Source organism: Salmo salar, chromosome 21 (genome assembly GCF_965601325.2).
Source record: "Salmo salar chromosome 21, fSalSal1, whole genome shotgun sequence".
Taxonomy (NCBI): Eukaryota; Metazoa; Chordata; class Actinopteri; order Salmoniformes; family Salmonidae; genus Salmo; species Salmo salar.
Window position 1 is genome coordinate 24,305,294 of NC_138311.1, and position 18,780 is coordinate 24,324,073.

Genomic DNA, 18,780 nt, shown 5'->3' on the forward strand with positions numbered 1-18,780 from the left:
GACAAACATACAGATTTGCTGAAGTAGTTAAAATGTTTTGCTCATGATGTGATTTTTATTATAGGCCTATTGTCGCCCTTCTTCAACTTTTATGAACATTCTAGCCAGCAAACACATTTTCCAAAAGATATGACAACTACACAATTTGCTTGCCTGATGACTCAACCTGAATTATTCCGCTGCCCTATGTTCACTACATACTGTACTTCAGTCTAAGACTGCTATTGTTGAAGTAATTTGTGGTGATGTTATACAAAACAAAGTCATCAGCGATTGGATCATCACTAACCAATCAGAGTATCAAAGCCGATGACACATTTCTTAAACGCTGCTTTATCCAGGTGTGTTATGGCTCTGGCCCAACCCATCGATTAATGGGACAGTTAGAGTGTGTATGCATTAATGGGACAGTTAGAGTGTGTATGCATTCTAGAAATCATTGGGGAGGTACTCAGATCCAGACTTATAAACTAACGTCCGTGGGCGTGGCGTAGCGTTTGGCCGGAGCAAGGAGTTTGGGTAGCCAGGCAAACTATTTGCTGCTTAGGCGTTTGTGTGTGTATGTGTCCATATTTAGGTTGTAGGCTACATCCCTGTTACTTATTAAAGATAATCTTATTCATGTTGCTGTGTTGTGTCTTGTGCTTTTTGCAAAGTGTGAAATCAGGTTATCCTTGTCACTGTAGCACAACATTCACTTATTTTGTTGGGTTCCTGTCTTGTTGTGGGAAGCATTCAGTAAGCCCTTTGTAAAAAGAAAAAGGGGGCTTTTAGAACAAAATTGGGTCGATTATGAACTAAGCTACTTTGTGGTGAGAAATTATTTTCTCATTTTCACACTCACCCTCCTCACTTCCTCACAGTTTTATATCTTCATCCCATTCCATCCCGAGAGTTCTGTCCATGAATATTCATGGCTGTAAACATGGTTTTCATGAATAATTCATTATGTTCAGTAATAGATGCAAGGCATCTGAAAAGTATGCATGAAGTACATACAGACAAGCTGTTCTATAGTGGGAGTTCGAGAGGAGTATGTCATGTGCATGTAACAGTGTAGGTTCCGTCCCTCTCTTCGCCCCAACCCGGGCTCGAACCAGGGACCCTTGTACACATCAACAACTGACACCCACGAAGCATCGTTACCCATCGCGCCACAAAAGCCGCGGCCCTTGCAATGCAAGGGGAACAACCACTTCAGGTCTCAGAGCGAGTGACGTCACTGATTGAAACGCTATTAGAGCACACCACCGCTAACTAACTAGCCATTTCACATCGGTTACACTCACCCCCCTTTTGACCTCCTCCTTTTCCGCAGCAACCAATGATCCGGGTAACGGCACCAATGTAACAGTGTAGGTTCCGTCCCTCTCTTCGCCCCAACCCGGGCTCGAACCAGGGACCCTTGCGCACATCAACAACTGACACCCCACGAAGCATCGTTACCCATCGCGCCACAAAAGCCGCGGCCCTTGCAACGCAAGGGGAACAACCACTTCAGGTCTCAGAGCGAGTGACGTCACAGGTTGAAACGCTATTAGCGCGCACCACCGCTAACTAACTAGCCATTTCACATCGGTTACATGCACATAGTGATATACTATACAGTATGTGACTAGATGGATAGTAGGAGGCTTGGTACTAGATTACCATGGTAAAGTTAACCTGGTAAGATAAGGGACCAGACAGCTGTGTGGGATGTAGTCTAGGCTAGGACAAGAGGAAGGCCAAAAAGATTCTCAAAGGGGCAAAAGACAAATGAAAATATATAGTGTTGTTCAGGTCTATTTTTTTGGAATGTACTATAGGCCTAATCCGGTTTGCCAGTAGCCCTGCTAACACTGGGTTAGGCCACTTACATAGGATTCACAGTATTTTGCCTTTAAAAACAATTGGGAAATGTTTATATGATCCCCTTTCAAACAGCTCTTTACCTCTTTCTTGTAGGCATTCACCTTTTATATAGCCATTACTTAGGGTTGTGACGAGGGAGTACAGCTATGACCGGAAGTTACATTTCGTAGCAGGTTAGGAGAGGAGAGCATTTGAACTAACTCTAACCCTTTTCCTAACCTTAACCTAAGTCTCCTAACCTGCCACGTTAATTATCCTAACCTGATGCGTAAGTTCTCCTAACTCCTAAGTTCTCCCAACTTCCGGTTGTAGCTGTACTCCCTCTAGTCAGAACCACTACTTCGGCGGGAACTGAGCAAAGAGACATTCAACTTTGACCCTGTTGTTGCAACAGTTGTCATGCTAACCTGAAGCAGCAAACAGCATTGATCGAGTTCTATATTTCTCAGATAGGACAGAATGCAATTAACTGCTATAATTTCTTCACATCCACAAACAGTAAGTTAGCAGTTTGCCATACAGTTTACCATATTTTCCTCTTATGGTGAATAAAAATGTGTCCAAAACTTTACAGTTAGCATTATGCGTTCGGGCAGGTAGTGTTCTCCTGGAATCTGCCAAACCCAGATTCGTCCTTCGGATTGCCAGATGGCGAAGCGTGATTCAGCACTCTAGAGAATGCATTTCCACTGCTCCAGAGTCCAATGGCGGCGAACTTTACACCACTCAAGCCGGCTCTTGGCATTGCGCATGGCGATCTTAGGCCTGTGTCCGGCTGCTCGGCCATTTCATAAAGCTCCCGACGAACAGTTCTTGTGCTGACGTTGCTTCCAGAGGCAGTTTGGAACTCGGTAGGGTGTTGCAACCAAGGACAGACAATTGTTATGCGCTTCAGCACTCGACGGTCCCGTTCTGTGAGCTTGTCTTGCCTGCCAAATCATTTAAAAGGTATTGCCAGCAGGTATATCTCACTGGTTATCCCCAAAGCCAACACCTCCTTTGGCTGCCTTTCCTTCCAGTTCTCTGCTGCCAATGACTGGAACGAATTGCAAAAATCACTGAAGTTGGAGACTTATGTTTCCCTCACTAACTTTAAACATCAGCTATCTGAGCAGCTAACCGATCGCTGCAGCTGTACATAGCCCATCTGTAAATAGCCCATCCAATCTACCTACCTCATCCCCATATTGTTTTTTTATTTACTCCCCTTTCCACCTCTACTTGCACATCATCGTCTGCACATCTATCACTCCAGTGTTAATTTGCTAAATTGTAATTACTTCGCTACTATGGGCCTATTTATTGCCTTACCTCCTCACGCCATTTGCACACACTGTATATAGACTTTTTTTTCTATTGTGTTATTGGCCGTATGCTTTTTATTCCATGTGTAACTCTGTGTTGTTGTTTTTGTCGCACTGCTTTGCTTTATCTTGGCCAGGTCGCATTTGTAAATGAGAACTTGTTCTCAACTGGCCTATCTGGTTAAATAAAGGTTAAAAAAAATCTGTAAATAGCACAAAAAAATCTGTAAATAGCACACTACCTCATCCCCATATTGTTTTTGTTGTTGTTGCTCTTTTGCACCCCAGTATCTCTACTTGCACGTCTATCACTCCAGTGTTAATGCTAAATTGTAATTATTTCGCCTCTATGGCCTATTTATTGCCTTACCTCCCTAATCTTACTACATTTGCACAACCTGTACATAGATTTTTCTATTGTGTTATTGACTGTACGTTTGTTTATGTGTAACTCTGTGATGTTGTTTTTGTCGCACTGATTTGCTTTATCTTGGCCAGGTTGCAGTTGTAAATGAGAACAACTCATTTACAACAATGCTCTTTCCAACTGGCCTACCTGGTTAAATAAAGGTGAAATAAAATTTAAAAAATAATACAGATTAGTTGAAAAATCTATTGCGGTGGTTTGTATGGGGCTTTCCTGTAACGACCAGTAATGGACACCAACAATCTTTGTACACCAGATAATGTGATATAACCAGTCTGTAGCTGGGTAATTACAGTGAGCATACAAAAATGCTCTTTCCGTGACATAGGCTGACCAGGTGAATCCAGGTGAAAGCTATGATCCCTTATTGATGTCACTTGTTAAATCCACTTTAATCAGTGTAGATGAAGGGGAGGAGAGGTTAAAGTGATTTTTAAGCCTCGAGATAATTGAGACATGGATTGTGTATGTGTGCCTTTCAGAGAGTGAATGGTCAAAACCAAATATTTGAAGCGCCTTTGAACGGGGTATGGTAGTAGGTGCCAGGTGCACCGGTTTTGAGTGTGTCAAGAAGTGCAGCGCCGCTGGGTTTTTCACACTCAACAGTTTCCCATATGTATCAAGAATGGTCCACCACCCAAAGGACATCCAGACAACTTGACACAACTGCGGGAATTGGAGTCAACATGGGCCAGCATCCCTGTGGAACACTTTCGACACCTTCTAGAGTTCATGCCCCAACGAATTGAGGCTGTTCTTAGGGCAAAGGGGGTGCAACTCAATATTAGGAAGATGTTCCTAATGTTTTGTACACTCAGTGTATATGAGCTGGCTAGCTAGATAGCTAAGTTAGCTAAGTATAAAAAAAAAATGCAGCAACCAAAAACATTGTCTAGAAAGTGGCTTTTAGTTGCCTGGCTTGCTAGATTTACATATCCTAAATACAATTTAAAACTGATGGGGTTTTTTTTGTGCAAAAACATGTAGCAGGTAATGCTGCTATTGGACTAGGCTGCTTCGATGTCAAGCAGACTGCCGTTTTTGTGTTTATACCAGGTTTATACTTTTTGTTAATAACAAGAACAAGTTTGATGTCGGAGAACAACAATAGAATGTTCATAATTGAAAGCGTGCCAAGCCTTTATGATGATAGGGGACATTTATACTGAGGGTCTGCTGGGACATTTTAAACATATTACCACAATCATGACTAGGTTGGTTGGCGGAAAATAAAAGTATGTTGCCGGCAATACCTTTCCGATATAAATGCAAGTTGCCAAAAAGTGTTAAAGTTGGTGGCAAAACGTCTTGTTTTAAAAGGTCTATAATAGTAGGAGAGAGACATGCATGATCGATAGGACAAATGGAGAAAGATTTGGTCACCATAATTGTAGAACAGTGAAATGCCTTAATGCAGACACTGTTACATGCTAAGTACTGTATTAACAAACTAGTTTAGGCCTATAGGCTTAACTCAGCTATATGATATTAATGGGAACTTAGTTTGAAGTGTTGCCGTGACTTACATACCATGGGTGAAGTTAAATGTCAGTGGAATTTGAATATGCTTATTATTCTACACTCGCTATGCCTCACGTTGAATGTCTCCCTTCACATTAGCTGTTCTGCTATATTCACTCAGCCTTTCCATAAAAAAGTGCTAATGAGTTACCCATTAAAAATTCTCTGCTAAAATATTTGCATAATGAATTGTTCGCTCCACAGTTGGATTTTGCGAGCCACCCTAGCAACTGTGGTTTAAATAAAGTGCCTTTCTCCTTACTTCTCTTTGCCTCTGAACCCTTCTGTTTTCTCTTTTTGTTTTGCATTAAGAGGGTATAGTGTGTGGTTGTGGTTTGGAAGGAAGGAAGATAGGGTGTTTGTTTTTTGGGTATCTCTGTCCTTGTTTCATGGGAGGGAACCTTGTTTTTTTCCATCAACAAATTCACACTTGGAGAGTTAGTGGTTGAAACATTTGCTGTGGCTTTGAGAACGTGAGTTTAAGTGTCTATAAGGGCTCAGGGCCAGGGCCAGATGCAGACACGGGAGGCAGATAGTTTGAGTGTTTGATATTCATTAGTTCCAAAAGAGAGTGAGAATAGTCGTGGACAGGCAAAAGGTCAAAACCAGATCAGAGTCCAGAAGGTACAGAGTGGCAGGCAGGCTCGAGGTCAGGGCAGGCAGACTGGTCAGGCAGGCGGGTACAGAGTCCAGAAAACAGGCAAGGGTCAAAACCAGGAGGACCAGCAAAAGAGAGAATAGCAAAAGCAGGAGCATATAAAAAACACGGTGGTTGACTTGAAATAGACGAGACGAACTGGCACAGAGAGACAGGAAACACAGGGATAAATCCAATGGGGGAAATAAGTGACACCTGGAGGGGTGGAGACAATCACAAGGACAGGTGAAAAAGATCAGGGCGTGACAGTGTCGTAACCTGGCCTAAATCGGCCTTCTGAAGAAAATGGTTAGCCGTTAGCTTCCTTGGCTGAAAAAGTACTACAAACTAGTTTAATAATGCCCCACACTGCAACTGTAAAAACAGTTTTTAGGCTATTGTTTGATTACTGTCCCTACTGTTGATTACTGTCCCTACTGTTGATTACTGTCCCTACTGCTTTGTCATGCCCTTTCTGTTTGTCTTGGTCACTAGTGTGATAAATATCATTCTTTTGTGAATGAGTTTGGAAGGGTTGTATTTAGGGAGCCAAGAAAAGAGACGAATTCGGTTTAGTTTTTTATTGATGATTTTTTGAGCAAGGCAAAACCACACGTTCATCCCCCTCTTTTTCAGAGGTCTACCCCACAAAACAGTCAGATTTCATTTTAACATTGCTTTGACACCCCACTCTGTCAGTCGGCGCCTGCCTGCCCGCTACATTAACTTCCAAGACATGTTCTTCTACGCTAGATTAAAAATAGTGAAATGGGAAAAAGCCGTCTGAATGAGAACAACTAGCCTAATGGAATTTAAAGCTAATCTAAATATGCTAATCTTCACACGCTTCATAAACATAGCTGATAGTACCCTCTCTCCCCCCCTCCCTTTTCTGTTTCTCTCTCTCTCTTTCTCTCTCTCTCTCTGTCTCAGTAGTTGTGCAGAGTGTAATGCCATAACCACAGGGGGTCTGGTAGTAATGACAGGCTCGTGGTGGATTAATGTGGAGTTATTTATTCCCCCCACCTCCAACCCCTCATTAATAACCAGGCCTGGTCTCTGTGACTCCTGGCGGAGTTTGGGACCAGCAGTCCGAGACATTCTATTAGTTCTATTAGCACCCGCCACCTTTCCACGCTAACGTGCCCAGACCACTGCCGACAGGCCTCGCACTGAATTCTGGGCAGTTTGCCCCCTTTTTTACCTGGCCCTCTCAGCTAATTACTCTGCTGCCTGCATTCTGCCGGTAATTGGGCTTAGTTTGAGCCCGGACGTCTTTTTTTTAAATTCCCCTGTTTTTTATTGTTCTCCAAAAAGCCATCCAATTAATATGCTAATGAAATGATACATATTTATGGGTTTTAAATTATGCAGAAAGCTTTCAGAGCCCGGTGTGAAATGAATTGCTCACAGGACTTCAAAGCCTTGAATCGCTAACGAGGTAGGGCCTGATTTGCATACAGCTTTAATCAGCTGAATACTGATTATACTCCATTATAGAGTGGGGTGGGTGGAGGGAGAGAGAGAGGAGCCAGCTGCACTAGTTGTTTCTGTTTTCTTCCAGGAAGAGAGGGAGAGAGAACTTTTTCAGTAGTTGCGACAATCCTGGCACGCATCGGAGAGAGGGAGGGAAAAGGAAGGAGACTGTTGAGAAGAAAAGAGAGGTATAGAAAGATCGATTGAGAGTGCGGGAGAGCTGTTAGTCTAAAACCCGTTGGCTGAAGTGGAGTGCTGAGGCTGTGTCTCAGTGTTGTTCAGTGGACTGTGTCTTGTGTGTGTAGCTGTAGTTTGACTGGACTGCACTGACCAGTGGATAGTGAAGAGAGGGAGTAGGGAGAGGAGGGGCAGTGTGCTGTCCGGCGGAACCAAGCCTATCTGCCGCCGCCACCTTTTGCAAGCATGCTGGAAAATACAGGTTCAACGGAAGTGGGTGAGTCATCTGGTCCGGTGTTGTGTGTTTGTGATGTTGAACCAAATACACCAGATATTGTTGTTTTAAAATTGTACCTTTATTTAACTAGGCAAGTCAGTTAAGAACAAATTCTTATTTTCAATGACGGCCTAGGAACAGTGGGTTACCTGCTTTGTTCAGGGGCAGAACGACAGATTTGTACCTCATCAGCTCAGGGATTTGAGCTTGCAACCTTTCGGTTACTAGTCCAACACTCTAACCACTAGGCTACGCTGCCACCCGTTGTGGGGGGAGGCCAGGGGGAGGTGCTCATTTTGGAAGTGGGCTGCTCATTTGACGGCCACATGGAGCAGGCCTTTGCCGAGAAGCTGCTTAAATACCAGGTCCTGGTGGCAGGCTTGGACATCCTCTGGTGGAGGTGCAAGCTGGTGGCGCTCATATTTGGCACAGCCTTGCAGTGCGTGTCCTCCAGATTGCGGGCCTGATAAAAACTAGGGCAAAGCAATTGGCTGTTTCAGCCGTCGTGGGCAGCCTAGCTGTTTGGAGAGGGAGGCGCTTTCTGTACCCTTAAATGATATGCATAAAGGGATCTTTTGAAATGTTTGGTTCTTTTCATTGTCAATTTGATTGGTAGATTTAAATAAAGTATTTAAAATGTGTGTGTGCGAGTGGGAGAGAGAGAGCGAGATCGTCAAGGAACAAGTCAAAAGGGGATAAAACATTGTCCTGCTGGGCTTTTATGCATGTAAAGGCATGCTTCAAAGTGTATCCCCAAATTGACGTGGGTGAAGATGTTGATTGCCACTGTATTAAATGGGGCATTTTCTAATTGTAAAATGTTTACCTTTTTACCCGGTTTTGTATGGAAAAAATACACTGCATGTAGGCTAGAGGTAGTTGTGGGGGTGTAGCCCATTAGAAAACATTATTATCAGGCTCTGTTGGAAGGAGTGGGAGTTGTCTAGTGTTATTGTATTAAGTACGCCATACGACATCAGATATTTATAAGATGTGGGCTTTAGGCGCTGTTTTGGGATGGGATGGTGGGGCGTTACTTTTAGAGGGTCAATGACAGTTGAGTGAAAGTCTCTGTCTGTCTGTTTGTCTGTCTGCCTCTTTCAGATTCTAGAATGAGTAATCCATCAGAAACTAGTAAATGTGCAATGGAGAGTCAGAGTGGGGACGGAAACACAGGTGAGTTACCTGCTGTGACCTGCTGCTGCATTGCTCTGGCTGCCCGGACCTGGAGTGCGTTCAGGAGGCACAAACGGTTTCAAATTGTCACAAACGGACAGCAAAAATGTCCTTGGTTATTAGACTCTTAAGTTCAGGTAATGTTCTTCTGTTTAAAAACCTGTGGTCCTGTTTGGTGCCCTCTGAACACCCCCCGGGTCTGCACTCTGCTCACTTCTATGTCCTACAGAGTGTGTTTTTGTAGTGTTGATTGAGAAACCTAATAGAGAGAGAGAGGTTCAGTGAATGTTAATTGGGTTGTTGTGCTGTTGCTGTAATTAAAGGCTACTGTGTGCGTATTATGTTCACACGTGTGTGCTGTGTGTGCGTATGTGAAAGTGTGTGTGTGTGTGTGTGTATGTGAGTTTTTTTTCTGATGACTTAATTGCTTTTCTGTTCTCAGGAGTCCAAACGAATGGACTGGACTTTCAGAGGCAGGCGGTGCAGGCCACAAACGCAATCACCAATGCACACGCACAGGCTCTGCTCCAACAGGTAACTCACTCACTCAGACCAAAACACACACAGGTTTGCTGCTTTTACCAGAGAGTGTGTGTCTGTGTGTGTGTGTGTCTGTGTGATCTGAGTATATGTGGGTGTAATTTTGGCACGTGCCCAGGCTGGCAGAAGTGTAGTTGAAATGAGGAGTGGGGACAGAGACATGCCAACAGCACAGAGCCCACACACACACACACTAGAGCCAGGCGATATGGACAAAAAAAATCCATATCGTGATAAATGTAACCATTTTACTCGATAACAGTAAATATGACACATTTATTTTTATTGACAGTTACTTTACATTAGCAGCAGGTCACTATAATTTTTTATTTTCAGTGCGAAGTAATATAACTGAGATGGTAGCCATGATTCAAAAAGTCAGCTATTTCATCTAAGATCTCCAGGGAATGCATGGTTGATATGTTGATGTGCAATCTGTCAAATAGGATCCAGAAAGATCAGATTTAGTTTTGGTTCTTCAGAGAATTTGCCGACATCTTTGTGCATATTGGACTATAAGCTGTATTATTCACAACCTGAAGTGGGAACTCAAAACACTTGGCTGGATTGCTTACTCTAAATATGATATTGTTGCTATATAGCCATGTAGGCTAATTGATTAAGCTATCAGTAAATGTAGGCTAATGTCCTACAAAAACCTTCCAGGACTAGGTCTAGGCTAATTTATATAAATGGTACACCATACTAACTACAGTCTACTCTGGTTGTAAAGTTGTGCCATGAATTGAAGAGGTGAGAAATACATGATGTACTACCAGAAAGCTGTGACTCTCCTCCGTAACTGGAACAACAGTAGTTGCTTTGAAAACTCTATGTTTCCCACAATTACATTTTGAGCAACGGTCATATGCTTGTCCTTCACAGTAGGATGAGGGAGTGAGAGTGGCTCGCTCACACAGAATCCGACAGCGAAATGGGGACAGGCAGATACTTTCATAGCAGGAATCAACATAATGCATAGGCTATTACTGTTGACCAAATATTGGTTTTACAACAATCTACAGGAATGTCGTGTAGCAAAATCACAGAAAATTACCGTCGTAGGTAAAATGTTTCGGTAAGAGGAAGGCAATATCCTTCATTTTCGGTTTACCATCCCAGCTCTAACACACACACGCACACACACACCACACACACACCACACGCACACACCACACACCACACACCACACACCACACACACACCACACACCACACACACCACACACACACACACACACACACACACACACACACACACGCAGTACATTTAAATGAGCCAGGCTCTCTCGGTATCGCCTGGCAACAAGGCAGATTAATCAACCCTGTATGCTAATTAGCTGCTCTGCGGTTGCTCGGAAACAGATGGCAAAGAATATGCAAATCTCTGCAGAATTTACATGCACTGCATAACAGTTTTTTAAATTAACTTCTCCACTCACCCCTCCCTCCTTCCTCTCTCTGTTCTCTGTGGGCTGCAGTACATTCCTCTCCTGCTTTTCTCATGTAGATCATTTTCTGTTTAGAGAATACCTTCAGTGTGCTACCTATTATTGAAACCCTGTTTTTGTGTTTATGTGGCAGTGTGTGTGGGAGTGTGTTTTGTCTTGGTGTGTATATGTTTTTCCTCTTCTTCTACACTCCAGTGTTGAACAGTAAAAATATGGGTCTTGCTCCTTATCTCTGGTCAAGACTCTGACAGGTATAGTTGCAAGAATTAGAGCATCTGATTACAATAAGTATCAGTCAACATCATTATTAACAGGAACATGTCGTTATCAGGAGCAATGTAAAATAATGCAGTTGAACTGGGACTGGAAAACTGTATTGCACACATAGAGTTTACAGTTATCAGGAGTCGCCTGTGTCTATATGACATGTATCTGGGAAGGTTATTCTATATAAGGTTATCCTATGTACTCTGCTCCTAGTCCAAGTCTGAAGACTCGGGTGCAATTCCGACCTCTGTCCAGCAGGGCGTGCTGCCTCAGGCCCAGCTCATGCTGGCTGGGGGACAGATAGCTGGAGTAAGTGTCATGCTGTCTGCCTGCCTGCCTGTCGGTTCATCTGTCTGTCTGTAATGTGCTGGATCTCTATGGCTTCCTCATATCCTCTTCCTCATCTGCACTGATCTGGAAGAACAGCAAATGCTCAGGAGGTATCGTCGGTATATTGGTTTCACTGTTCTCAGATCAGTGCATATGAACAGAAAGAGTCTATTTGAGACTATTGAGATACACCCAGCGAGAGGGTGGGGTTATGTCCAAATACTATTTTCCTTGTTTCCTCTCCTTAGTGACCAGTGATTCGATATAAAGATTGAATGGAAATTGATCTACCTGCCTTATTCATTCTACCAATTCCTGCTATGATCAGTGTTGGTGGGAGGAACTGAGAGAAGAGTATTGAGACGTAGCCTGTGTGTGCTTGTGCATATGTGCAATCATGCCAACCCCACGACACACATCACCCTGGTACCATCGTTTGGTTTGAGTGTGAGCGACCGGGAGCCCAGGCGTCATACTCATCCATGATCATTCTGTCGCTGTCGCATGGCCAGCATGCCCTCACATGGGATAGAGTCATGTGACCTAAAGATCAGACAGCCAGTGGCTGCGATGAGAAACCTCCCCAAACACCAACATCTCCTGTCCAAATGCATGAGTCCTCTCTTCTCTCTCTCTGTTGGGCCCTAAGGCACTCAGTCACTGCATCACATGTACTGCTAGTTTTGTAGTCCTTTGCAACTTGAAAGACCTTTGACATTTTGAAATGAATGGTAAGGGGCATTTGTCTTGACATATTGTTTCTCTTCCAACCGCTCACTCCATTTACATTATTCTACCTTTCTCTCTGCCCTCTCTCCACATTATCTGTCATCTCTGCCTTTCTATCTCCCTCTTTCTCTCTGCACTCTCCACATTATCTGTCATCTCTGCCTTTCTATCTCCCTCTTTCTCTCTGCCCTCTCTCCACATTATCTGTCATCTCTGCCTTTCTATCGCCCTCTTTCTCTCTGCCCTCTCTCCACATTATCTGTCATCTCTGCCTTTCTATCTCCCTCTTTCTCTCTGCCCTCTCTCCACATTATCTGTCATCTCTGCCTTTCTATCGCCCTCTTTCTCTCTGCCCTCTCTCCACATTATCTGTCATCTCTGCCTTTCTATCTCCCTCTTTCTCTCTGCCCTCTCTCCACATTATCTGTCATCTCTGCCTTTCTATCTCCCTCTTTCTCTCTGCCCTATCTCCCTCTTTCTCTCTGCCCTCTCTCCACAATATCTGTCATCTCTGCCTTTCTATCTCCCTCTTTCTCTCTGCCCCCCCTCTCTCTGTCTCCCCGTCTCTTTCGCTTTGCCCTCCCCCCACCCCTCCTCTCGCTTTCCCTCTCTCTAGTTGACCCTGTCTCCAGCGCAGCAGCAGATGTTTTTGCAGCAGGCCCAGGCCCAGCTCTTGGCAGCAGCCATGCAGCAGCAATCAGCCAGCCAGCAGAGCAGCACCACGGGGGCAAGCATCTCTGCCTCCGCAGCCACCCCCATCACACAGCTGCCCCTGTCCCAGCCCGTCCAGATCACCTCTGTAAGAGAGATACACACACACACACACAAATACATGAGAATGTGTATAGGCGCACACACACATGGACACACACACACACACACAACCCCATCACTAGGGCTAGACGGAATCTGCAGGGGGCAGAGTACCTACTCTAGAAGGGGGTTGTAAAATAAAATCCTGAAGTCAAACCCAATACTGCCTCAAAACATGTAACAGCCACAGTGTCATCAATTGAATATGCAGGAAACACAGAGCTGTAATGTTCACATCATTCCCCCTCAGATTCCCTCTGTCTCTACTCATCTCCCAGGCCAGCTAAGCCAGCTGGGATACCCGTATGAGATGGCGACCTTCAGCAGTTACCTACCTGTAGTACACCTTTATATCACTGTTATATGAATGACTGGACCTGTATAATCTACCTAGTAGTACTCATGTATAACACTGCTATATGAATGACTGGACCTGTATAATCTACCTAGTAGTACTCATGTATAACACTGCTATATGAACGATTATAAGTATGCTTTTACCTGTAGTACATTGTAACCTTTTCTCCCCGTGGAAGCTTAATGAAAACTTTCCTCTGTTGATTTCTGTTGTATGAATGAGTGTACCTGTAGAATGTAGCTAGAATAAAGGCCAGCAGGCAGCAGCTGCAGTATCACCTCTAGTAGACCTGTACCCCCCTTACCGGTAGGACTATACTTATAAATACTGGTTTCCCTGTAGTTACGGGGGTTCCTCACTCCCTGTATGTGTGTGTGAGATGACCAACAGCAGCATGAGGGGTGTGTGACTATACGTGTCTGTGTGTACCTGTAGTAATGTGTGCTCATTTCTCCCGGTGGGTATGTGCGTGAGGACTTTCAGCAGTTACAGCAGCTGCAGCAGCAGAACCTGACCATGCCCCAGTTTGTCCTGGTTCAACCTGGCCACCACATCGCCACCCAGCTGCAGCCTGGCCAGTTCATCATCTCACAGACGCCGCAGGGCCAGCAGAGTATGTACACAACGCAGAGTATGTACTACACACACTCACACACACAGATGCACACACACACACACACACATGGACACAGGCACGCACACACGCGTGCACAAACATACACACTCGCCCTTCCTCGCTCTCACCCTCCTTTCGTACCTGTTAAATGATCTCCATAATTCTCTCAACAGGTTTCCTGCAAGCCCAGAATCTTCTAACTCAACTACCTCAAAGCCAAGCCAACCTCCTGCAGACTCAGCCAAGCATCAACCTTGCCTCACAGGTCAGACACTACAACTATCACTACCATGTTTAGTTTGTCATTTCCTTTCAGCCCTAACCCCATACTTCCGTCCTGTAGCCAGCGACTCCATCCCACACGATAGCAGCCACGCCCATCCAGCCCCTGTCCCACAGTCAGACACCACCCAAACGCCTGGACACACCCAGTCTGGAGGAGCCCAGCGACCTGGAGGAGCTGGAACAGTTCGCTAAGACCTTCAAACAGAGACGCATCAAACTGGGCTTCACACAGGTGGGCGTGTGTGTGTGTGTGTGGTTGGGGTTGGGGTTGTGAGGGAGCTGTATGAAGGCGTGTGTACGTGTGTACATTTTGTGTGTGTGTTTGGGGGTGTTAGCGAGCTGCAGGAAGGTGTGTGTGTGTTTGTGTTAACAACAGAGCTCTCCCTAACCCTCTGTCTCCCCCAGGGGGATGTTGGCCTGGCCATGGGCAAGCTGTACGGTAACGACTTCAGCCAGACCACCATCTCCCGCTTCGAGGCCTTGAACCTCAGCTTTAAGAACATGTGCAAGCTGAAGCCACTTCTGGAGAAGTGGCTCAACGATGCAGGTATGTCTCTGAGCTGACCGACAGCTGTGTGTGTTTGTACTCTATTGTGTACCGTATTATGCACTGCAGAGTACCTGGTCTTTACCCCTGTCCCTGTCCCTTGTCGCGGTGCTGTTTGTGCAGAGAATCTGTCGTCTGACCTGGCCCTGTCCAGCCCTTGCGGCCTGGGCTCCCCCGGTCTGGGCATGGAGGGACTCAACCGCCGACGCAAGAAGAGGACCAGCATCGAGACCAACATCCGCGTGGCCTTAGAAAAGAGCTTTCTGGAGGTGAGCGAAATGTTACAGTCTAGATTAGCGCTCACTTGTCTTCACTAACTTACCTCATCAACCAATTTTAGCACTTAAACCATTAGGAAGGGAATCAAATGAAATGGAAAACACTTCATTCTGCATGTCTGGTAAACTGCCCCATATTGAAAGGAACTGCCCCATACTGAAAGGAACTGCCCCATACTGAAAGGAACTGCCCCATACTGAAAGGAACTGCCCCATACTGAAAGGAACTGCCCCATACTGAAAGGAACTGCCCATACTGAAAGGAACTGCCCCATACTGAAAGGAACTGCCCCATACTGAAAGGAACTGCCCCATACTGAAAGGAATACCTGGTCTTTTGCCCTCTTCAAGCAGAACCAAAAACCTACCTCTGAGGAGATCACCATAATTGCTGACCAGCTCAACATGGAGAAGGAGGTGATCCGGGTGTGGTTCTGTAACCGTCGGCAAAAAGAGAAGAGGATCAATCCCCCCAGCAGCGGACACAGCATCACAGGGACAGGCAGCACCCCCATCAAAACCATCTTCACCCCAACTAGCCCCTTGGTATTGACAAAACACACTGGCATGTACATGTACCACACACACACATACACACACACACAAGTAAAGTGTCTTTTTTTCTATTCCATGTTCAAGCCTTTTTTCTTCTCCTTCCCTGGTGCAGGTGGCCAGTACGGCGAGCCTTGTGACCAGTAACACACCAACCACACTCACTTTAAACCCAGTGATGCCTCTCACCAGCACCAGCGTCTCCGGCCTGACCTTGACAGGTACACAGGGACAGGGGAGGGACAGGATCATATTTGAGGAAAGAAATCTCAAATTAGGAATCAGGCATAATTCCCTTCCCGTTTCCCACCTTGTACTTAAAAACTAAACACCACCCTCCGGATTCCGTCTCAGGCACGACGATCGGAGCGACCACAAACACGGCATCCGTCATCTCTACGGCACCCATGGTTACTGCGGTGACCAGCTCCACCTCGCTAAGCTCCTGCCCCACGGCCCTCCAGGTCACGGCGGCGGAGACGGGTGGAACCCAGGAGCACACGGTGGTCACGCAGGCGCCATCGTCCCTAGCAACCAATCTGGGGACAGGTCAGGTGATGGTGGCTGGACCGGGGCTGTCAGCGGCCCTGCAAGGCGCTGCCCAGTTACCCACCAGTTCTAGTTACGCCTCCATGGCTGGGCTTAACCCAGGACTTAACCCAGGACTGATGGCATCCTCGCAGTTCACTCCTGGGTGAGTAGGACGAGAAAGGGTTTCTGAGCAGGATCACAACACACGTCAAACTACATGAAGATATTTCCAGTGCCCATGTATATCTAAAATATGATATAAGCCATGTTGAAACTATTTTGAATAGTCATAGTAGTAATAGTTTTAGTTGAACGCTCATTGCTATGATCATCACAATCTCAGGGATTGAGGGAGGAATGAGGAATTCAGGGTAATTTCTACTGGAATCACTGTGTCTCTGTCTGTCTGACTATACTTGTCTCTGTGTCTCTGTGTGTAGGGGGGCCTTGCTGAGCTTGGCTCCGGGTGGGCTTGGAGGGGCTATAAACCCCGCCATGTTGAGCAACAGCACCCTGGCCACCATCCAAGGTCTATGGAGCGGCAAGTACACCTGTTTAATTACTCTGCATCTCACACGTACGCAGTGTCTTCAGAAAGTATTCACACCCCTTGACTTTTTCCATTTTGTTGTTACAAAATTTGTTGTTAAAATTAAATGAATTGTCATTTTTTGCCATTGATCTATACAAAATACTCTGTCAAAGTGGAATATTTTTTTTAAATATATATATATATATTTTTTTTATGGAAAATAGAACACTAGTATATTGTGATTATATAAGTATTCAACCCCCAGAGTCAATACATGTTAGAATCACCTTTGGCAGCAATTACAGCTGTGAGTCTTTCTGGGTAAGTCTCTAAAAGCTTTGCACACCTGGATTATACAATATTTTCCCATTATTATTTAAACAATTTGTTAAGCTCTGTCAAGTTGGTTATTGATCATCGCTAGAAAGCCATTTTCAAGTCTTGCAACAGATTTTAAAGCTGACTTAAGTTAACTGTAACTAGGCCACTCAGGAACATTCAATGTTGTCTTGGTAAGCTCCAAACTCCAATGTATATTTGGCCTTGAGTTTTTAGCTATTCTCCTGCTGAAAGGTGAATTTGTCTGTTAGGAGCAGACTAAACAAGGTTTTCCTCTAGAATTTTGTCTGTGCTTAGCTCTATTCCATTTCTTTTTATCCTAAAAAACTTCCTAGTCCTTGCCGATGACAAGCATACCCATAACATGATACTATAAGGGCACAAGGCCAGACCCAGATGCAGATGGTTTGAGTCTGATATTTATTACATCCAAAAGGGGTAGGCAAGAGAATGGTCGTGGACAGGCAAAAGGTCAAAACCAGTTCAGAGTCCAGGAGGTACAGTGTGGCAGGCAGGCTCGAGGTCAAGGCAGGCAGACTGGGTAGGCAGACTGGTCAGGCAGGCGGGTACAGAGTCCAGAAAACAGGCAAGGGTCAAAACCGGGAGGACCAGCAAAAGAGAATAGAAAAGGCGGGAGCATATAAAAAACACGGTGGTTGACTTGGAACATATAAGACGAACAGGCACAGAGAGACAGGAAACACAGTGATATAAACACCAGGGATAACAAGCAACACCTGGAGGGGGTGGAGACAATAACAAGGACAGGTGAAACTGATCAGGGTGTGACAGATACAGCTCCTACCATTCTTGAAAATATGAAGAATGGTACTCATTGATGTGTTGTGTTGGATTTGCCCCAGACATAACGCTTTGTATTCAGGACAAAAAGTTAATTTCTTTGCCACATTTTTGGCAGTATTACTTTAGTGCCTTACTGCAAACGGGATGCATTTAAAAAATATTTTTATTCTGTACGGGCTTCCTTGTGGTTGAATCTGCTTGAAATTCACTGCTCGACTGAGGGACCTTACAGATAATTGTATGTGTGGGCTACAGAGATGGGGTAGTCATTTAAAAATCCTGTTAAACACTATTATTGCACACCGAGTCCATGCAACTTATGTGACTTGTTAAGCACATTTTTACTCCTGAACTTATTTAGGCTTTACATAACAAAAGGGTTGACTACTTTTGAAGACATTTCAGCTTATCATTTTTAATTAATTTGTAAACATTTCTAAAAACATAATTACACTTTGACATTATGGGGTATTGTGTGTAGATCAGAGACACAAAATCTGAACTTCATAAATTGAAAATTCAGGCTATAACACAACAAAATGTTGAACAGTCAAAGGGTTTGAATACTTTCTGAAAGTATTGTATATACATATGCTATTTTCATGTTATATAGCTGGAACTTATACTGTCTATCCAACCTCACTATATATATAAGTACTTTTCTCATTGCTCGGTACCTTAACCCAGCGGTTCTCAACCTATTCCGTAAAAAATATGAGAACCACAGGTTGAAAACCACTGCAGTACATTTATTTACCTGTATAACTAGTCTATACCTGACACTAGTGCACCTGTTCTCCTTGTCTTCACCACACGTTGGTCTTGTCACTGACATCGTTGTGTCTGAGACGTAATCAGAACTCTTCACAGCTCCAGCGGCTAGCTAGCTACACTACCCATCCCCATCAATCCACAGGTACTGTAACTCTGCTCCAACTGATGATGGCTAAATAGCTAGGT

At 44.7% G+C, this 18,780-nt stretch overlaps 1 protein-coding gene across 17 annotated transcripts in view; it reads left to right on the top strand.

Moving 5' to 3' along the window:
* Positions 1–18,780, top strand: part of pou2f1b (POU class 2 homeobox 1b) — a 30,397-nt gene that overhangs the window by 1,846 nt on the left and 9,771 nt on the right. The window contains exons 1-15 of one of the 17 annotated variants that reach the window (XM_082967047.1): positions 7,300–7,673; positions 8,778–8,849; positions 9,292–9,383; positions 11,320–11,415; positions 12,782–12,964; positions 13,229–13,315; positions 13,820–13,967; positions 14,126–14,217; positions 14,296–14,469; positions 14,643–14,783; positions 14,898–15,053; positions 15,414–15,608; positions 15,730–15,835; positions 15,969–16,308; positions 16,586–16,686. In XM_082967047.1, coding sequence (XP_082823173.1) covers positions 7,643–7,673; positions 8,778–8,849; positions 9,292–9,383; positions 11,320–11,415; positions 12,782–12,964; positions 13,229–13,315; positions 13,820–13,967; positions 14,126–14,217; positions 14,296–14,469; positions 14,643–14,783; positions 14,898–15,053; positions 15,414–15,608; positions 15,730–15,835; positions 15,969–16,308; positions 16,586–16,686 — 2,014 coding nt within the window. In that variant the 5' untranslated portion in view covers positions 7,300–7,642. Of the gene's footprint in view, positions 1–7,299; positions 7,674–8,777; positions 8,850–9,291; positions 9,384–11,319; positions 11,416–12,781; positions 12,965–13,228; positions 13,316–13,819; positions 13,968–14,125; positions 14,218–14,295; positions 14,470–14,642; positions 14,785–14,897; positions 15,054–15,413; positions 15,609–15,729; positions 15,836–15,968; positions 16,309–16,585; positions 16,687–18,780 lie in introns of those variants that run through there. The other 16 variants (XM_014164554.3, XM_082967045.1, XM_014164557.3 and 13 more) reach the window with 16 other exon arrangements.